Here is a 20,791-nt window from a genome sequence, read left to right as displayed (position 1 = left end):
ACTGTCTAACACGGGTAAACACTTCAGAAAGCCATTGAAATACTTTGGGAATTAGAGGACGTGGTGCTCCTATTCTGGGGAAATATTATATTTATGTAGATAGTTCACAGGTGCTTCTGCTTACGGTGGAGATTTGGACTTCAGAGGGGACTACATTAGGGAAACTTTCCATCTTCCCCCTAAGCCCTTTCTCTGGGTGGGAGATACTACAGTTGACACTGTGATGACCTTTACATGGAAAAACTGAAGTTCCACGAGCAGAGGCTGAGGCACGGACACCTGCTCACCAGTACGAGTTGATGATCTTGCAGAAAGCCAGCTCACAGCACATTTTCAGGTTGCTCTGATGCTCTATCAGTTCACTAGAGGAACACCTGCTGGGCTCCACCTCACAGTTCTCATCTGACTCGTACAGAGCTTTGATGAACTCCCCTGTTTGAAGAGAGAAGGTGACGGGTAGTGTAACTATGAACAGCGTCTTCCTGAACAGAATAAAAGGATTTAGGATTTCTGTCCTAAAATGTATAACGGGAATTTCTTTCTGAGACCTGACATGGAGGGCATGAAGGATTGTTGCTGCTTTAGACCCCAAGGGTTACCACCTCCCATATATGATGTTTATCTTCCTCATCTTGGAAGCAGAAAAACTGCAATCGCTAACCTCACCATCGTGGTATTTATAAAAATAATAATAATGATCATACTTTCAACAATGATACAGCTTTAAATCTTTTACCTGAAACCACAAATTCTTTATTTTTGAGGTGGGGGTGCAGAGAGAGAGGGAGACACAGAATCTGAAGCAGGATCCAGGCTCTGATGTCAGCACAGAGGCTGACGCGGGGCTCGAACTCACGGACCGCGAGATCATGACCTGAGCCAAAGTCAGAGGCTTAACGTCTGACTGAGCCACCCAAGTGCTCCACAAATATATTTAATTAGCAGGGACTCGTTATTTGTTATAAGGCTGCTCTACCAGGATGAATAATGTTGTTATTATTTTAGAAGAAAAAAGAACCCACGCTTGACTGAATACCCACCTAAGGTGTTAGTGCTAATGCTGGTGTCAAACATAGATTTGAGTAAGGGTCTCTAGGCTTACCTCTTGTAAAGGGGATAGTCATTCAACATAGTAGAAAAAATGTAGCAGACATTTCTTCATAGAAGCTTAGAAGCACTGTTTATATATCCCATCCTCTATAGGATATGCCCAATATTCCCTGAACGAACAAATCCTTTCCTTACTTGTTTATCCTCCACTATACACCATACCTTGTGTATGTTCTAGTGTTCTGTGTTTCACAATGTTTTGTGCTCTTTGTTCACACGTCTGTCTCACGTTCACACCTCTAGGATGAATACCCTTGGAGGTCAGGGCCAGCTTCTATTCATGTTTGAATCTCCAGCCTACCAAATAGCTCTCAAAGCATTGCAGATGTTCAATAAATATTTATCAGAAATGATAGCATGTATTCTTGTTTTTTTTTAATGTTTGTTTATTTTCAAGAGAGAAAGAGTGTGAGCAGGGGAGGGGCAAAAGGAGAGGGAGACAGAGGATCCAAAGAGGGCCTGGCACTGACAGCAGTGAGCTCGATGTGGGGCTCAAACTCATGAACTGCAAGATCATGACCAGAGACAAAGTCTGACACTCAACCGACTGAGCCACCCAGACACCCTTATTCTTGGGTTTTTACAGGTCTTTATGACAAAGGAGTAGATCTTGCAAAGATCCTTTCAAATCTGCTCATATCATTCAAAGTTCAGGCTAGTTATAATAGATTTCATGGACATGAACAAAAACTTCTGCAAAATTAATTAGCAGTAGCATCATGAGGAGTATTTTCTATCAAAAGGGTAAGTAGTGAGGCAAGTGAAGATTTAAAAAGTAGCTATAATAGAGGATGGGAAATGATTATTTGGAAGAAAATGTTTGGAGAATAGGAAATTAGTAGATGGAAAAAGTAAAGGCTTTGGAATCAGACAGACCTAAGGTCAAATCACTTAATTACTGGGGAGCCTTGAGAAGTCATTTAACTAAAAGTCTGAGTTTCAGCTGCCTTATTAATAAAATGGCGTCAATAACTCCCACCCTTACAGACCTGTGGTGAGGATCAGAAATAATGCATGAATAGAAAAGTATCCAATATGGTGCATGGCACTTAGTAGGGGCTCTAGACATGCAATTTAAAAATAATTTTTCATAAAGTGAAAACACCCAAAAATATTGATAAATTCTCGCAAGATTTGTATGTGACATGTTCTCAATGTCCCCTATACTATGTGCTTCCACACAATTTACCTCATTTAAAGAACACCTAAATTTACTCTACTACAAAGCTGTAATCATCCAGATAGTATGGTATTGGCACAAAACCAGACACATAGACCAATGGAATAGAGAACCCAGAATTGGACCCACAAATGGGTGGCCAACTAATTTTTGACAAAACAGGAAAGAGTATCGAATGGGAAAAAGACAGTCATTAGCAAATGGTGCTGGGAGAACTGGATAGCAACACGCAGAAGAATGAAACTAGACCACTTTCTTACACCATACACAAAAATAAACTCAAAATGGACGAAAGAGCTAAATGTGAGACAGGAAACCATCAAAACACTAGAGGAGAAAACAGGCAACAACCACTTTGACCTCAGCTGCAGCAATTTCTTGCTTGACACGTTTCCAAAGGCAAGGGAAATAAAAGCAAAAATGAACTACTGGGACCTCATCAAGATAAAAAGCTTCTGCACTGCAAAGGAAACAATCAACAAAACTAAAAGGCAACCGATGGAATGGGAAAAGATATCTGCAAATGACATATCGGATAAAGGGTTAATATCCAAAATCTATAAAGAATTTACCAAACTCAATACCCGAAAAACAAATAATCCAGTGAAGAAATGGGCAGAAGACACGAATAGACACTTTTCTAAAGAAAACACCTAGATGGCCAACAGACACATCAAAAGATGCCCAACATCACTTATCATCAGGGAAATACAAATCAAAACCACACTGAGATACCACTTCACACCCGTCCGAATGGCTAACATTAACAACTCAGGCAACAACAGATGCTGGCGAGGATGTGGAGAAACGGGAACCCTCTTGCACTGTTGGTGGGAATACAAACTGGTGCAGCCGCTCTGGAAAACAGTGTGGAGGTTCCTTAAAAAATGAAAATAGATCTACCCTATGACCCAGCAATAGCACTGCTAGGAATTTACCTGAAGGATACAGGAGTGCTGATGCATAGGGGCATATGTACCCCAATGTTTATAGCAGTGCTTTCAACAGTAGCCAAATTCTGGAAAGAGCCTAAATATCCATCAACGGATGAAAGGATAAAGATGACGTGGTTTAGCTGTACAATGGAATACTACTTGGCAATGAGAAAGAATGAAATCCTGCCATTTGCAGCAACATGGATGGAACTGGAGAGTATTATGTTAAGTGAGGTAAGTCAGTCAGAGAAAGACAGATATCATATGTTTTCACTCATATGTGGAACTTGAGAAACTTAACGGAAGACCATGGGGGAAGGGAAGGGGAAAAAAATAGTTTCAAACAGAGAGGGTGGGAGGCAAGCCATAAGAGACTCTTAAATACAGAGAACAATCTGACAGTTGGGAGGTGGGAGAGAGGGGAAAATGGGTGATGGGCATTGAAGAGGGCACTTGTTGGGATGAGCACTGAGTGTTTTACGTAAGTGTTGAATCACGGGAATCTACCCCCAAAACCAAGAGCACACTATATACACTGTATGTTAGCCAAGTTGACAATAAATTATATTAAAAAAGAGCAGCTAAATTTAAAACTAAGTCATCAATGTCAAATATTCCACATAAAAGTTGGCCCACCTCTAAATTTATACCATTAATATTCTGTTTAGTGAGTTCTTTAAGGCTATATCTAGTTTAGGGAAACAATACTAATATTAATGAATCATTGATAAACTTTAAGAATTATTTTTTACTCTCCAAGAAAAGAGCCAAATAAATAATACAAGGGTCCAGAAGTAAATCAGTTGTCTAGGGGTGCCTGGGTGGCTCAGTTGGTTGAGCGTTTGATCCTCAGTTTCAGCTCAGGTCATGATCTCACATTTCATGAGTTCGAGCCCCACATCGGGCCCTAAGCTGACATCACGGAGCCTGCTTGGGTTTCTCTCTCCTCTGTCTCTGCCCCTCCCCTGCTTGTGCTGTCTCTGTCTCTCTCAAAGTAAATAAACTTAAAACAAAATTTATATAAATCAATTGTCTAAAGATTTTTTTTACCTGATTATGATATATTTAAAGTCCTCCCAAACTGAGAAAATTATTTTCACCTTTGAAACTATAACCTGTCTGATAATGTGGAAAACACCACACTGAAAGGCAAACCTTTTATAGATTTGCACCTAGAAGCTGCTTACCTGATCAAAAATTATTGAGATAGATTCAGTAATCCATTTGCATTTGCTCACTTGTCTTTGAAAAAGATCAGAGCCAAAGGGGTACTTACTACATTGTTTAAATGTGACTTTGTACCTAGAACGTTCTATGGTGTGTTTTCTATGTAAATCATTAACTCATTACTATCTAGCATCCAAATTGTGTATAAATAAGTCAGTAGGTATGGCCATATCATTGCTAAAATAAAATTTGCCTCTGTCACCAAGGGTGGAAATCAGGGGCTTTTCTGTATCTCATAGATGGTATTTCTGTGTGTCACAGGGTATCAACATGCAATCTGATTTTAGTCAGAAAGGTAACAGGTGTTAACAGGTGGAAGCTTTAAGTCAAGTCTAACTGAGCCACCTCAGTTATGTCTGTGCAGTACATAATAATGCCTTAATCAAGATAAATACATATTGTATAACATGACTGGTAACTTTTAACTAAGTTTTCTGAGAATTCTTCAGGCAGTCTGGAAAGAACATCTATTTTTTTGCCCAAAGGGTATGAAATATAACTGAACTTTAATTATTCTGAGTGCTCAGCTGTCCTTATTAATTTAATTTTTTGGTTTACGGAGACTTCACTGTGAAGCCTTTTTCTTTGATACTTACTGAAGGATTAGAGGCTCCTGCCATAGTAAGTACAGTCTTGTATGACAAAAATAATTCAATCTTTAGAAGGTAACTGAAAATATTTTGCAGTTCTTCAGGATTACTATTTGAAAATTCACTTATTACTATATCAAACCATATAAAATAAGTCTGAATTTACACTGGCTCCAAGACAGATACTCTGTAAGTTGTTTTCAAAAGGAAGTTTCTGTTATAAAAGTAAAATATAGCAGAAAAATCGGCCATTGAGAGTCTAAGATATAAAGGCTAACTAGAACTGTGGGCAGTTAAGTGGGAAGAAGACAGGAGAATCTCTGCCCTGAAGAAGCTTACCAATTAATTTTGTTTACGCGCTTGGAAGCGGCAGCCATTTTCACTACCCTGGTCCTTGCTCTTGGAATAGAGATCTTTGTGGGGTTATGTGAATTTGTTCCCATGCTCACTGAATTTTCATGTCTCATTTAGCCCATCAACTAATTATTCACAATCCTATCAAAGTACTTGCATCTACTTTTCACTTTGGAAATTATTTATTTGGAAATCCTGTATAGTACACTGAATGGCAGAATACAGATATTTGATTTTTAAGAGGTAGGTGGTCTACACATAATTTACCCCTATGTCCATATAATGGAGACTACGTATGGTTGAGATGCTTCATCATTGCCTTTTATAAGGCAATACAAATCAATGAAGGAAGCCATGAGATATACTTTCTGATATGACTGTAAAAAACTCTTTATGTGAGACTATGAATCTCTGTAACTTTCGTATCAATGAAAATCCATATTCACTATTCTTGTAAATTCCCACTAGATCTTAAACTAAAGCACATAACTTAGAGAAAAGAATACGAAGACAGGATTCAGGAAGAGAAATAATTTACTTCTGCAGAGTAGGAACTAATGGCTACTATAGTGAGTCTACTTCTTGTAAGCACAATGGTCCTATTTCTTGAGCAGTCATTCACATGTTACCTGTACAACCCAGTTCCTGTCCTCCTGATGGCAGTCCCAGCCACCACTAGTGAAGTTACCGAATGCAATAGCCATTTTTTCTTTCTTAACCTCTACCTTCCTCAATGTCTTGAGGATGTTGATGCTTTCATTTCTTTTGGTGTCTAGGACTCAGGATTTTCCTGGTTTTCCTGCTTTGTGTGCATGTGCGCACGCATGCTTTTTCTTTGTGATCACTTTCCTGATTCCTCCTCTTCCTTCCATCTATATCACAAGCCTAGGTGCACTGTAAGACCTGTCTCTGGCCCAGTCTCTTTCTGCTCTTGTAATCTTGTAGCTTCATTTATCCCTCCACATGGGTAACTCGGTCCTAAATTTCCAGGAGACACCTAGGCAAATGTCTTGAGATTTCTTACCTAGAACCCCTGGGGATTTCCTATTAGAACTTCAAATTGAATACCCATGAAGTGGAAATATCATTTTCCATCTTTCAAGCCTACTACTTCTGTGTTCTTTACCTCTGTTGAGAACCTCATCATCCTTCTCGTAACCAAGGCCCAATAGTCATTGTAATAACTGGTCTCCACCCCCAACCCTGGCATATTCTCACAAGCTGAAGTTGCCAGGTCCCATCAGCTCAACTTCTTGAATATTTCTCAGATCCACCTTACCTCTTACTCTTGGTGATCACATCAATCAGAGGCTCTTGGCTTCTTACCCTCCTTCTTACAATGGCTTCTTCACTGGTCTCTGTTTTCAGTTGCTTTCTTCACCAACCCATTTTAATCACTTTGTTAAAGTGATTCTATTGAAAACAGCCTGCTCAAAACCTGCAGTGGCTCACCAGTGATGACTGTTAAAATCTAAACCCCTCAGCTTGGCATTCAACACTCTCAACAATTTGGTTCTAATTGTTTTTCTTCTTTGTTGTTGTTGACTTGTCTTTTTCATTTCATTTTTTAGCTAATTGGTTTTATTTCATACGTGCCTGGCTCTCTCATACTGCTATGCCTTTTTATCAGTATGGTTCTTTCCCTATGCCAATCCCTACCACTTCCCTTGTCCAATATCTGTTTTTATTCAACCTTTCTGCCTTTCAAGCTACACACACATTGTTTATGTATCTTACATGGGAAATTCCATAATCCCATCAGCTAGAATAATTTCTTTAATTCTTTGAAAAAGCACAGGATCTCTCGCACTCTCTCTCTCTCTCTCTCTCTCTTTGGCTATAGGGATATCCTTATCTTTCTTATCTCCCTATCTTATAAAATCCTTGAGGGCAAAAATCTATCCATTCATTCAACATAACTGTCTAACCTTCATAATCACATGTGACTACTGAGCACTTGAAATGTGGCTAGTGCAAACTGGAATGTGTAATAAATGCAAAATACACACTAAAGTTTAAAGAGCTAGTATGAAAAAAAAGTAAAATACCTCACTAGTAACTTTTATTTTGATAGCTTGTTAAATAGTATTTGGATATAATGGGTTAACTATAATATCAATAAAATTAATTTTGCCTGTTTCTCCTTACTCTTTTAAAAACACTGTGACCACTAAGAAATTTAAATTACATACGACTCACATTATGTTTCCATACGATGGTGCTGCTCTACATTCTGTGGGAAGTACTGGGGATATGGAGATAAAAGAAATTGTTCTTCAAGAAACTCACATCTGCCTTATCATGATGTATATCACCCAGCCCAGTGCCTTACTCTAGAGGTTAACAGCTTGAATTTCAAGACCAGATCTGGAATTCTAGGTGAGTAGCCTAGTCAGCAAGAACTACTGACTGGGCAAAATTTAGTAATTGTTAAAAATTCTGGAGATCTTGAAGGCAAAACTTGGGAGCTGTGGGAACTGGTAAGAGTTTTTTCACTTTCAATGTATGATAACAAATGTTAACACTTTCAAGAATTACATAACCTATTTATATCATAATGTAAATAACCAACACTTTGGGGGAAACGGGTGCCCCCAGATCTAGTAGTGACATTACTCATAGTGTGTATCTCAGCATCAGGAACTTGAGCGCCTGGAAGTAGCAGCATATACTGATGGGCTTTCTCTTTCTGTACATTGATTGTAATAAACCAACGTGCAATAAACCAGGACTACTGGTGAGTAGTGCAGAGGCTTACAGCTGAAACTCAAACTTTAACACTCTAGTCAGCTAGGATTTAGTAACCTGCTGAATTTGAGTTCAATCTGTTTGTCCTCCGAGGGTGAAAAAACAAAATTGAAAGGCAAAGAAAGCAATGTTTTGCTTCTCCATACCCAATGCGTCATGAAGATACTGTTGTCCCACCAACTTGAGGTATTCCTCAATGGATTTGGTGGCAATGGTGTTCTCTCTGAAGATCAAGACATCATGCTCTCCACAGCGATCCACCTCAGACATCACCAAGTCGGTCAGAAAATCCTGGTGGAATAATGTTCAGTCAGGCACAAAGCAACCGAATAAATAATATATGTTAGAAGAAACCGATGAAATATCAGACATCCTGGAAATGCTGCTTTAACACTAAAGGTGCCTGATTCATTTGTAAGAAAAAGAGTCAGCCAGGGTAAAAGCTTAGGTACCACCAGCTCTAAGTTTAAAATTCCTTCAAAGGTTTTCCATTACACTTTAGATAAAGACCATACTTTTGCATGTGGCCTAAGAGTCTCTACATTTTCTGGCTTCTGTCTGCCTTCCCAACCTCCTCGTATACCCTTCTCTGTATTCTGTCCCAGTTTCAATGGGCTTTTTTTTTTTTTTTTTAGGCATTGAATATATCAAGACCTTTTTAACACAAGATGCATTTACCACAAAGCTTCTGGAAATGCTGTTCTCAGTTCTGCTTCACTCCCACCCTTGTTCCTGCCCCCAGGGGCATGGAGGTAATTCCTCAAATCCTTTGGATCCTAGTGTGTACATAATTTCCTCAATGAAGCCTTCTCTGACCAGCATCAGTCAGGTCCTGTATTCCCCATTCTTGTAGTGCCTATGTCTTTTTTTTCCCTCTGTACTTCTGACTGTAATCACACATTTATTTCTGTAAGTACTCAATTATTATCTGTTTTCCCCAGAAGACTATAAACCCCATGAGGCCAAAGACAGTGTGTATTTTTAGTCATCTCTAGATTTTCAGCATTTAATAGTTTCTGGTACATATTAGGTGTTCAATATATAATAGTTACAAATTGGTCCACAGTGTCAACACGGAATTTCTTAAACTTAGCACTTCAAAACTCATTTTCTAGGCTGATTACCTACCTATCTACCTACTTACCTACCTACCTACCTATCTCCATCCATCCATCCATCCATCCATCCATCCATCCAGGAAAAAGGCATAAAGAGAAATAAAGCCCTTAAGAAATAACTGCTCCTTTTCCCAACAGTCCTAAAAATTAACTTGATGGGGGCACCTGAGTGGCTCAGTCCATTAAGCATCTATCTGACTCTTGATTTCGTCTCAGGTCATGAGCTCACAGTTTGTGAGATCGAGCCCCATGTCAGGCTCTGCGCTGATAGCGCAGAGGCTGCTTGGGATTCTCTTTCTTCTTCTGTCTCTGCCCCTCCCTCTCTCTCTCTCTCAAAATAAGTAAATAAACTAAAAAAAAATTAACTTGATGTAAAATTCAATGTTTACTGTTGTTCAGTTTAAATGTAACAACATCATGTATTTGTGATATATATGTATATATATATACAATGGATGTAATATATCCATTGTATATTTCAAAGTCTCCAAAACCAAAAACAAAGGAAATAAGCTGACTTACTTTTATTTTAAATTTAAGCATTTTGAACATTAATGGGATTTACTCTGGGGAAGCTAAACAAAGTGAGGGGTCACTATTAAAACTCATATACTAAGGAACAGGTGGAAAGTTATCGGGGTGAAGGTAACTTTCTTTATCTTGATTGTTGTGGTTTCCTGGGGTACATAATATGCAAAACTCATTGTATTTTCCACTTAAAATGGGTGTATTATATGTAAACTGTATCTCAATAAGGTTGTTGAAAAATATCCTACATACATATCCTTGAACCTCAAGTAATAGAAGAGCAGAATGAACAAATCCGTACAATTTCAAAGATGAGACTCAAAATTTCAATGACACCTGACCCCAAACCTGTAAGCTATTTGTAACACTAGAAAACTTAAAATTATTATCACAAAATTCAACTACAAAAATGATAATCAGTAGGAAGTCAGTTAGATAAGGGACTATTAATTGGATATATGGATATATTCTGATTTATATCAAGAAATCTTAAAAGTATTTAATTTTATTGTTTGGTTCTAAATAAATTATTCTAGCTGTGAAATCTTCTACATCTAAAATACGGTTTTACCATAATCCATTTGCAGACAACATAATGGAGACTCAGGCTAGTGAATATGGCTCATAGAGATGGTAATTATCATAGTTCAGGCTGATCACAGAGTCTATCAGTTGGGTGGGTTTCTTCATATAATTAGTATATTCCTTTTTTTTTCATCTTCCTCAATTTTTACTTCTATCCAGGATGAAGTTAGATAAAACTATCATGAAACATGGAATGCTACTTGGCAATGAGAGAGAATGAAATATGACCTTTTGTAGCAACGTGGATAGAACTGGAGAGTGTTATGCTAAGTGAAATAAGTCATACAGAGAACGACAGATACCATATGTTTTCACTCTTATGCGGATCCTGAGAAACTTAACAGAAGACCATGGGGGAGGGAAAGGAAAAAAAAAAGGAGGGAGAGAGCCAAACCATAAGAGACTCTTAAAAGCTGAGAATAAACTGAGGGTTGATGGGGGGTGGAAGGGAGGAGAGGGTGGGTGATGGGCATTGAGGAGGGCACCTATTGGGATGAGCACTGGGTGTTGTATGGAAACCAATTTGACAATAAATTTCATATTAAAAAAAAACTGTCATCAAACAGCTACCAGTTAAATAATATCCCTTGGAAATACCAAGGGATTTTAATTCCATGAAGACTCTTGCTGATGCCCACTATGCTTCTGGAATTCCTACTTCTGTGACTAGGGAATAGAGTCATCAGTTAATCTTAACTTAAAACATAGTTAGGTGGGGTGCCTGGGTGGCTCAGTTGGTTAAGCATCTGACTTTGGCTTAGGTCATGATCTTGCAATTCATGAGTTTGAGCCCCACGTCGGGGTCTGTTCTGACAGCTCAGAGCCTGGAGCCTACTTCGGATCCTGTGTCTCCCTCTCTCTCTGCCTCTTCCTCGCTCGCACTTTGTACCTCTCTCTCTCAAAAATAAATAAACATTAAAAAAAATATATAGTGAGGAGCAAAACCATCATACAGCACACTCTGGAACTAAAGATAATCTTGAACACACTGTGAGATTAGCACACCAATTCTACCATTTGTTCTGTCAGATAATAAGGAGCTAGCCCTGGTATCTATGTTTCGCGCAAATGGATTTTAAATAAATATCTGTTGGTGTCTCCATGTTACTTCTTTGTTTTATAATCCCCATCTTTTCTGCATGTGACAACTACTAATAGGTTTCCTTCCTACTTTTTTATTTTTTTATTTTTTTTACTGATAGCAAAGCATACTTCTCCAATTTGAATCTCTATACCAAACATAGTATGGTTATTTGTTCATAAAATGTAGGGAAGAGATTTTGGGTAATGTAACCCTCCTTTTCCACTTACCTTGGCTCTGCCGGTACTTTGAAGAATGTGTACTAAGGCACAAGCCAACTCCTCTTTATTTCTCACACTAATTACTGGTTCAAGGACAGAGCACAGCATGGTGTAGTTGCTGGTGACAAATTCTGCAAATTCTTTGTATTGCTCCATAGGCAGAATGGTGATAGTTTGGAACCGCGATTTAATCCGAATAGAAGGTCCGCCTGTCTTTCCTTTGTTGGGCGTAGGGGTACTCACTGGGTACCACTTTTCTACAAACTGGCGACCAGTCACACTGGCAGTGGGAATGTTGACTAGCCCGACATAATTATTCTTGTCTTTTTTTTTCTTTTTTTCCACATCTTTATAAATGTGAACTGTGATGCTATGAAGAGGTGGAAGGCTGTAGAATTCAAAATGTTCGCCCCAGAAAATATTATCTGCTTTGGTCTTGCTGGTTGTACGAGCAAAGAGGGTATCATCAAGGCACAGTTCACAGAAATATTTCTTTTTAGGGGCAAGGTCCTTGGCTTCAATGATCCATAAACGAAGAACATTTTCAGCTCGTCTGCAATTGTCCTATAAAAAAATAACGAGTTCGAGTTTGAAAGCTGAAATCCCAGAAGAACAACATTTTCCTTTACAGGAGGTGATACTGACTATATACTTTATTAAGGGTGGTCATTAAATAATGAAAGGGATTGCTATCTCTTTGTTCAGGATAATAGCAAACTCTAAACAAGAAGATATCAGAATCTTAGCCTTATGTACTCAATTTACTTGGGTTAAAAAAATATCATGTGAGTTCTAATATAGCCAGCCTAGTGGCAACTGGCCTAGTTTCTGCAAATAAAAAAAGAAGCAGTTCAGAAACTAGTGTTCTAGTCCCATTTCTGTCGTGCACCAGCTTCGGACATGGGCATGTCACATAACTTCAGAGTCATTTTTTTTTTTAATGTTTATTTATTTTTGAGAGAGAGAGAGACAGAGCATGAGAGGGGATGGGGCAGAGAGAGAGGGAGACACAGAATCTGAAGCAGGCTCCAGGCTCTGATGTCAGCACAAAGCCCGACGTGCGGCTTGAACTCACAAATAGTGAGATCATGACCTGAGCCGAAATCAGACACTTAACCGACTGAGCCACCCAAGCGCCCCAACTTCGGAGTCTTCTTACCCATATTGGTAAAATCACAATAATATCTGCAATAAGATTATTTTGAGTATAACGTGCGTAAAAGTAAATGTGCTTTAAAAGCACTATAAAAATTAAGGTATGATTGCTGCATTTACCTTCTACCAACTTACTGATTACAGTTATACATTTTTAGACACTCAAAGCCACTATTACCTTATTTGGTTGAACTGTCCTACGAAGGTTTTCCATCCACTTATCTCTCTCTGAAGCGGAGTTACAGCTGAAGCATTTACTTCCACTTAAGTAGGTAACCTTCAACATAAAAGATTAGAGAAAAGGAAACATAGGGCTTGCGGGCTGTGTTTTCATCATTCTATCATTTAAAAGTTTAGGAATATGCTATGAACCCAAATCATAATTCAGAAAACAGAAATGATATTTGGTAGTTCTGTGATGTCTATATTCTACACCTACATCTGCTTTTTGTTCTCGTATGTAGGTAGCATCCATATGCATTTCCAGGTAGGAGAACAAAGGCCATTGAGAATTTAGGTCAGGAACTTAAAACTGGCCTTCAGTTCAGAAATATCAAAATTAAAAACCTTCAGGCCACATCTTCAACACTTGTCAACAAATATGCTCGATTCTGAGTTAACAAAACAATAGCTGAAAACACAAGAGAGCCTCTAAAACAGCTTGTCAAATCTCTCAGGACTGCCTTCACTATAATATTACAAAACAGGTACTAAGTGAAAGTAAAAAGAGTTAGCACTGTTGAATTACTGTCTTTGGAACCCATTTCTTACTGACCACTGTTATCATTTTCCTTTAAAAATGAACTATGCTATCTATATACCTCGGCACCTAACACTGGGCCTGGTGTACTGAGTTCCACAAATACAAAAAAATTCAATTGACTTCTGTAAAAAAGAACACCAATAAATGACCTGTTCAAATTGTTGAAGTGTGCTCACATATTAACTCAATCTAAGGTTATAACCCAGTGAAATCAGATCAGATTATGTGTACTGTTCAATATGGTAGTGAGCACCTGAAATGTAGCTAGTCCAAAATGAGATGTACTGTAAATGTAAAATACACATCAGCTTTTGAAGACTTAACTTTAAAAAAAAAAAGATGTAAAAAAGCTTATTGATAATTTTATATTAGTGACATGTTAAAACGATGATATTTGGGCTTAATAAAATTTTGGATTACATATTTGGCTTGCATTATATTTCGTTGGGCTAGGGCAGGTCCAAAAGAACAGGAATCAAACACCTTTCAACTTCCACGCCATCTATCATAAGATTCATCACTAGTTACTTAGTAAGTTCATGTTAATTAATCAAATCGTAACCCTAACAATTATACACACACACACACACACACACACACACACACACACAGAGTTTTAAATTTTAAATTGCAAATGGCCAACAGTTTAGTTTAGGAGGGATTTTACATTTAGTTTGGGAGGGACAAATTACCTTATACAAAGTGATAGTCATAATTTGCTGGTGAAGGGCAATTAATTTATCCATTCAAGAATTTAGGCACCTGCAATGTGCCAGGGACTGGGCTATATGCAGGGGATTATAAAAATAAATAAGACATAGTCTCAGATCTCAAACCAACCATATTATGGTCAGAAAATTATGGTCTTGGTCAATCTCCTCAAAGAATCACTCAAGTTGGGGGCTTACATTTTTAGGAGAAAGATAACATACTGGGTGATATCTTTATCAAAGACTGAAAAATTAAAATACTAGCTTAGTTATTGTTAGGCTTGTGACCTCTGCCAAGAATATACTAAGATCGCATTTATTTTGAAGGCAGACTAGGCCAAAAGGAATGAGAAGCCATAATTAATAACTTTAATGACCAATGTAATTAGATTAATAGATTCCCAACCTTTTTCCTATAAGTAGGTAATTTTCAGCAACTGAGAGTCACTTAATGATGATCAAATCATCAATACCATAGTAATGAAATCACAAAATTACTGGAGAGAAAATCCGTTTGGTGTTTAATCACCCTTCCTTCTTTCTATGCTTTTTACCTCAAAGCAGAAATCTTGTCCAAGGATGCTACTATGCAGTGGTTTCACTGACACGGGCTCTCCTCTGCCAAGATCCAGACACTCAACTGCACTGCAAGGGCTCAGCAAGGACTCATGGGAACGTGACTCTTTCAGTTTAGGCAGACCACGAGCCCTAAAAGTAGAAAAAGATATTTTAGATAGCGTACTACATGGCCAACAGGAAAATGAAAGATGAATGCGTGGGAGGTGAAAACGAATGCATAAATGCTTCAGGGAAAAATAAATAAGCAGCAATGGACAGTTAATCCACAATAATAATAGTAACCATATTCACATGGCACATATCAGCCACATATACATTTGGGTGTGCACACACATACACACTCGTTTTTCAATTAAGCACAAAAACATACTGTAATTTCATACCATTATCGAGGGAGTTCAAGAAGCTCCACTACCCACGTTGTTTTTATTCTCATGCCTATCTTGGAGAAATACATACTACTCAACTGGCTTATGTATTCTTTTTTCATGCAAAAGTATTATCAAAAGACGTGTTTCATTTCTTTTCTTTCTTTCTTCTTCTTCTTCTTTTTTTTTTCCACGCTACAGCTTGAACCTCTTCTATCCTTGACAAAACAGTAGTGGCTGAATCCTCATTCTGTTTCTTGCTGCTTTGGCAGAATAAACACACTCATACACAGTCAAAGCCAAACTTTTCAGCACAAGACCCTGCCTTTCAAAAGATCTGATTTCCATCTCAATATGGAATTCTTTTCTGGCAAGCATTTGGTCATATCCATGCTTTACTGTATAAACATGAATAAAGAATAAAATGCCTTGAAGAAACCTCCCACCCTCAAAAGAAATGTTCAAACACTCATACAGAAGAACAAATCTTTGTCAACACCATTCAGGCATCCTGGCTGATTCTGTTTCTTGGTTGTTTAAAGACGAATGCTGTGAATGATTCTGGCCATGACAGTAGCTAGTCCCTCGCTGCCTTCTCTTTGGAAGAATTAATGAAGTCAAGCAATAAAAGCGAAATATTCTTGGATCCAGAACTGGAAAGCCAAGCAGTTTTACTCAATAATTACAGAATTTATTGACTAAAACACCCAGAACTAAATACATATATTTAAGTAGAAGTAACCCAGTCAAAAAGAAATGCCTGTGTAAAGACATTTGTTTTTGTAAAACAGTAAATAAGGAGCTTTGTTTATTTCCTTGAAATGGCTATGTTAACATTATTCTAACATTGTTTAATCAAACTCCATATAGTAAGAATCATCCTAAGCAGTAAGAATTTGAGTCCATTCTTAGGTCCACACACATAAAAAAAAATAACAACTGCCATTTAATGTTTATAAAGAAAAAAATGTGCTCTGATACTCAGCAGCCTTTCTAAGGTCAAAAAGTCAATATTTATATTTCCCATTGATAAAACGTACACAAAACACGTACAAAAGGGACAAATGCCACTTACTGTTTTGTACATAAAAATATAACAAGGTAACATTTATTTCCTTTTGTTCTATTGGATAAAACAATAACTTATATACTACAAACACAGCCATCAACTATAAATAACTAAAGGCTAAAAAAATTTATTTTAATAGAGTTACCATATAACCATTCCCAGTACATTTCATAGGGAGCCGATTAACAGGATACTGCAACGTTTTTTAAAAACACGTATAAAACAGTAATCCCAGCCCATGTTTCCCAGGAGAAGTTGTTTGGAAGGGAACAGTCTCTCATGCTCTGGGAATGAGCCTCCCGATAGGAGAGATTAAGGTATATTTTAAATAGAAGGCGATATGACAAAAGGCTTGCTTTTATTTTGAAAGCTCTCAAGGAAAATATTCTAAAACATAAACTAATTTTATTTTAAACAAAATAAACGCCTACCTACATGAAGCAATTGTACAGCCACCTGGCAGTGCAACCCCAAATCATAGCGGGGCTACGTGTCACGGTGTAGCAAGTCACTTTCTGAACTATGTCTTCGTTTAGAAGACAAGAACCAACAGGAGAGAGGTTCCCTGCTGCCTTCTGTTACTGATAACATCTCTGGATAAACGCTTTCCAGGTGTCAAGGCTTTCAAGGCTCCAACAGAAGTAGAACAGAAACACAAACAAGGGAACAAGAAGTCATCTTCCCGAACAGGCAGCAGGATAGGTAATATTCCTTCTTCTCTTGCTCAGGCTGCATCCGGCCCCTCAGGTAACACAAACAAGGTTCTGGGCTCCAGGCTGGGCCTGTTGCCATGGTGCTCCACCTATCCGGAGAGTAGGGCTGGGAGGCAGCAGGGAGAGGCTGTGGTTTGAAGGACTCAGGAGCTCGCTCTGCGAATATGACCATCTTAAGACAGAAAGGAAGGAACAGCAACGTCCCTGCTCATTTCCATTAACAGTTTCTCAAAGTCAAAAGCTGTAGGAAAAAAACCATAGGCAACTGTGGGGGCGGAGGAGAATCTCTTAACTCAGGGGCGAATCTCAGCTTTAGCTTGCTTCTCTGTGATTCCCTGCCCTCAGCAGAAGGCATTTGCTACATCCCACCTTGCAAGCACAACCTTCCTCGCACCTCTGTTCTATTTCCTTTGCAGTGTTCACCCTAGTTTAATGTTCCTAGGTATTATCTTATATTAACTTATCTGGATTACACCGTTTTTTTTAAAAGAGAAAATCGGATGAAATTCCTATTCACTGTATTTCCAATGCTAAACGGATTTCATTTCCAAACCCAGGTTTAACTTCCAAATGCAGCCATCAACAGATATTACAACCAAGACGTCTGGAATTAGAATTCAAAACTCCTCCCACTTATTGAAATTTCATCATTAATACTTAGTTCAGAATCCCCTATTGTTCAGCATGTATGTACGTGTGTGCACACCCACACACCCATGAAGTGAACACCAAAGTCACTAGCATGCTCTACATTACTACTCAATAAATAAACAAGCCCTTCCTGTATTGGGAAAAAGTATCTCTGAAAAGAGAGAATTCCCAGGGAAGCAGGATTACAGTAAACAGGAAGGTCAAGCAGCCTGGGAATGGCTTGAGGTTGGGGAGAGGTATTATCTGGGCAGATATTTCTATGTAACAGCATTAGGAACTCAAGTCCCCTCTAAATCATGTTTACCTCCTCCTGTATCTTCATGTGAATTGATTTTGCTTAGATCTGCTTACTAGAGAGTTTTATCAGCTCTGTTTGTATGGCACTACAGTTTACTTTTCTAATGTAAAGTAGAATGTGGATTTATTGAGAGAATAATATGAGTTTAAAACAGTTTTTTCCAGTCCAGTCTGCCAATGACCTTCACCAAGGAACCTAGCCTTGAAAGTGGACCTTGTGAATCCCTTGACTCCTAGGCAGGGTTCTCTTCTCAGCACCTGCACCTCTAACTCCAACCCCCACCATCCCAAACATTATGCAAGAATAATTCAGGGTGCCAATATAATTGTTTCCTGGCTTAATTGGGAAACTGCTTTCCAGAAGCAATTTTACTTCCAATTAAGGAATACCATATTCTTTACATTTTATTTTAAGGCCAGCAGACCACCTTGATTTCTATGTAAATTCCAAGGCCTCTAGCAACATAATAGGTAAGGGTTAAAAATCTAATTGCTTTGCTGATGAAGATTACCTGCTGCTTCTGACCTATTTAAGAGATAAACTACAAGGTAAGACAAGCTTTCCATTTCTCACCACAGCGATTGAGCATTCCAGTGCTGTAACCCACAGCCCTACCTAAAATCAGCCTTTAAAAGACAAAAGTGAAGGGTTGGGGGACGGGGAGCCAATACCCACACCACTGGATACACGGATGGGAAAAAAATGGAGTCAAAGAACTCTGATTAGTGCGATGTTAAGTAAAACACAGCTGGATTTTTCTCAGCTTCACATTCAGTCTTTTAAAAGCTGTATTTCCCCCGAAGTGCTATTGGTGCTTGGATGTGCTAGCTCAAATCTGCCACGTGTTTACAGATTCAGTTCCAAATCATCCCGGAAACTTTTAATTAAAAATGCTTATTGCCACACAAAATCCTGCACTCCAGTGCAGGTGAATTTCTGCTGGGCTTGGCAGTTATGATTCCAGACTGCTTCGCTGAATTCTTGAAGAAACAGCTCAGCCATAGGGTGGGTGCGGCCATACACGCTTGCATTCACCAGTATGTACTCCTAAGGCACTTTACCCTGTTTGAGAACAAAATTCAGTATCCCAGGACTCTACCAACAAATGTGCATAGGGTCCAATAAGCTTTTTAAAATTGCAGCTCAGATCTCACTTGGGGAAAAACATTGCTTTACTTGTTCCCTGCATTTTACTGTTTTTCAACCTGGTAGATCTTTGGAAAGAGCAGACCTTTTCCTGTACTATAATTTTAAAGGTTTCCTTCCCTGGATTAAACAACAACAGCAACAACAAAGACATTAGAATTCACTCACCAGAATTTCTACTTGTGGGCTCAAAAAATTGTCCTTCCTGAGAACCCTGACGGCACCAGCTGTACTGGTTTATCTGCTGCAATTAAAGCCAGTCCTTACTGCTTCAATTACTCCCTGATTTTTATGTTAGCTTTAAAAAGTATACCACACAACCACTCATGCAAAAAGCTATTTATGGACACGTAACATATATTGCTGGTCTTTCCTCTCCCTGCTCTCAGCCTCTAAACAGGACAGTCTAATGAGCCCAATTGCTAATGGTAAAATAGGATATTTGTCAGCCTGAGCTGTCATTTAAATTAACCAACTCATGGTAAGGAAGTTTATTATCATAGACAAAAATGACATTCAACCTATTTTGGTACATAGACATGTATACATGCAATGAAAGAAGGCACCAAAGGAAGACAAGATTATAAATATTAAAACATGTTTAGGAGGGCAGGAAACTCAACCAGCGTCTAATATGACAAACACTAGGAACAATCTCTTCAACAAAAATTGTGTCGTATGGTAATATACCTGTTACTTTTTTTTTGTCCTTAAATTGCAAATGGAATAAGATCTACTAGTGCTAATTGAATTAAATATAAGCACAACTATATCAAAATTTTAAAACCCCAAGAAATGATCCAGAGAAAGGGGAACCCTCTTACATGGTTGGTGGGAATGCAAACTGGTGCAGCCACTCTGGAAAAGAGAATAGAGATTCCCCAAAAAGTTAAAAATAGAACTACCCTCCAATCCAGCAATGGCACTACTAGGTATTTATCCAAAGGATACAAAAATACTGATTTGAAGGGATATATGCACCCCAATGTTTATAGCAGCATTATCAACAATAGCCAAATTATGGAAAGAGTCCAAATATCCATCGATTGATGAGTAGATAAAGAACATGTGGTGTATATATATATACAATGGAATATTACTCAGCCATAAGAAGAATGAAATCTTGTCATTTGCAATAACATAGATGGAGCTAGAGTGTATTATGCTAAGCAAAATAAGTCAGTCAGAGAAAGACAAATACTGTATCATTTCACTCATATGTGGAATTTAAGAAACAGATGAACATGGGGAAAAAGAGAGAGGCAAACCATAAAACAGATTCTTAACTATAGAGAAATGATGGTTACCAGAGGGGAAATGGGTGAGTTGGGGGGGGGGGGGTTGTTAAACAGGTGATGGATATTAAGGAGGGCGCTTGTCGTGTTGAGCACTGGGTGTTTTCTACAAGCTTCAGGTTTCTATGAGACTAGATGTTTGCTACAGACTGAATGTTTGCGATCTCCACCCAAATTTATGTTGAAATGATAAACTCTAGGGTGATAGTATTTGGAGGTGTGACCTTTGGGAGGTGATTACATAATGAAGGTAGAGCCCTCATGAATGGATTTATAACCTTATGAAATAGACCCAGGACAGATCCACAGCCCATTCCCCCACATGAGGATGCAGTGAAAAGTTGGGACTTTTGAATCAGAAAGCAGG

At 38.4% G+C, this 20,791-nt stretch overlaps 1 protein-coding gene across 6 annotated transcripts in view; it reads right to left on the bottom strand.

The window, feature by feature from the left end:
- RASAL2 (RAS protein activator like 2) overlaps positions 1-20,791 on the bottom strand; it is a 348,451-nt gene that overhangs the window by 23,607 nt on the left and 304,053 nt on the right. For all 6 annotated transcript variants that reach the window (XM_042925859.1, XM_042925862.1, XM_042925863.1 and 3 more), the window contains 5 exons: positions 14,860-15,013; positions 13,011-13,109; positions 11,687-12,241; positions 8,291-8,435; positions 288-432 (listed from right to left, as the gene is read on the bottom strand). In XM_042925859.1, coding sequence (XP_042781793.1) covers positions 288-432; positions 8,291-8,435; positions 11,687-12,241; positions 13,011-13,109; positions 14,860-15,013 — 1,098 coding nt within the window. The remainder of the gene's footprint in view (positions 1-287; positions 433-8,290; positions 8,436-11,686; positions 12,242-13,010; positions 13,110-14,859; positions 15,014-20,791) is intronic.

The sequence above is a fragment of the Panthera leo genome, chromosome F3 (genome assembly GCF_018350215.1).
Source record: "Panthera leo isolate Ple1 chromosome F3, P.leo_Ple1_pat1.1, whole genome shotgun sequence".
Lineage (NCBI taxonomy): Eukaryota > Metazoa > Chordata > Mammalia > Carnivora > Felidae > Panthera > Panthera leo.
The sequence above is the reverse complement of the archived record's forward strand: the minus strand, read 5'-3'. Positions and strand labels throughout refer to the sequence as shown.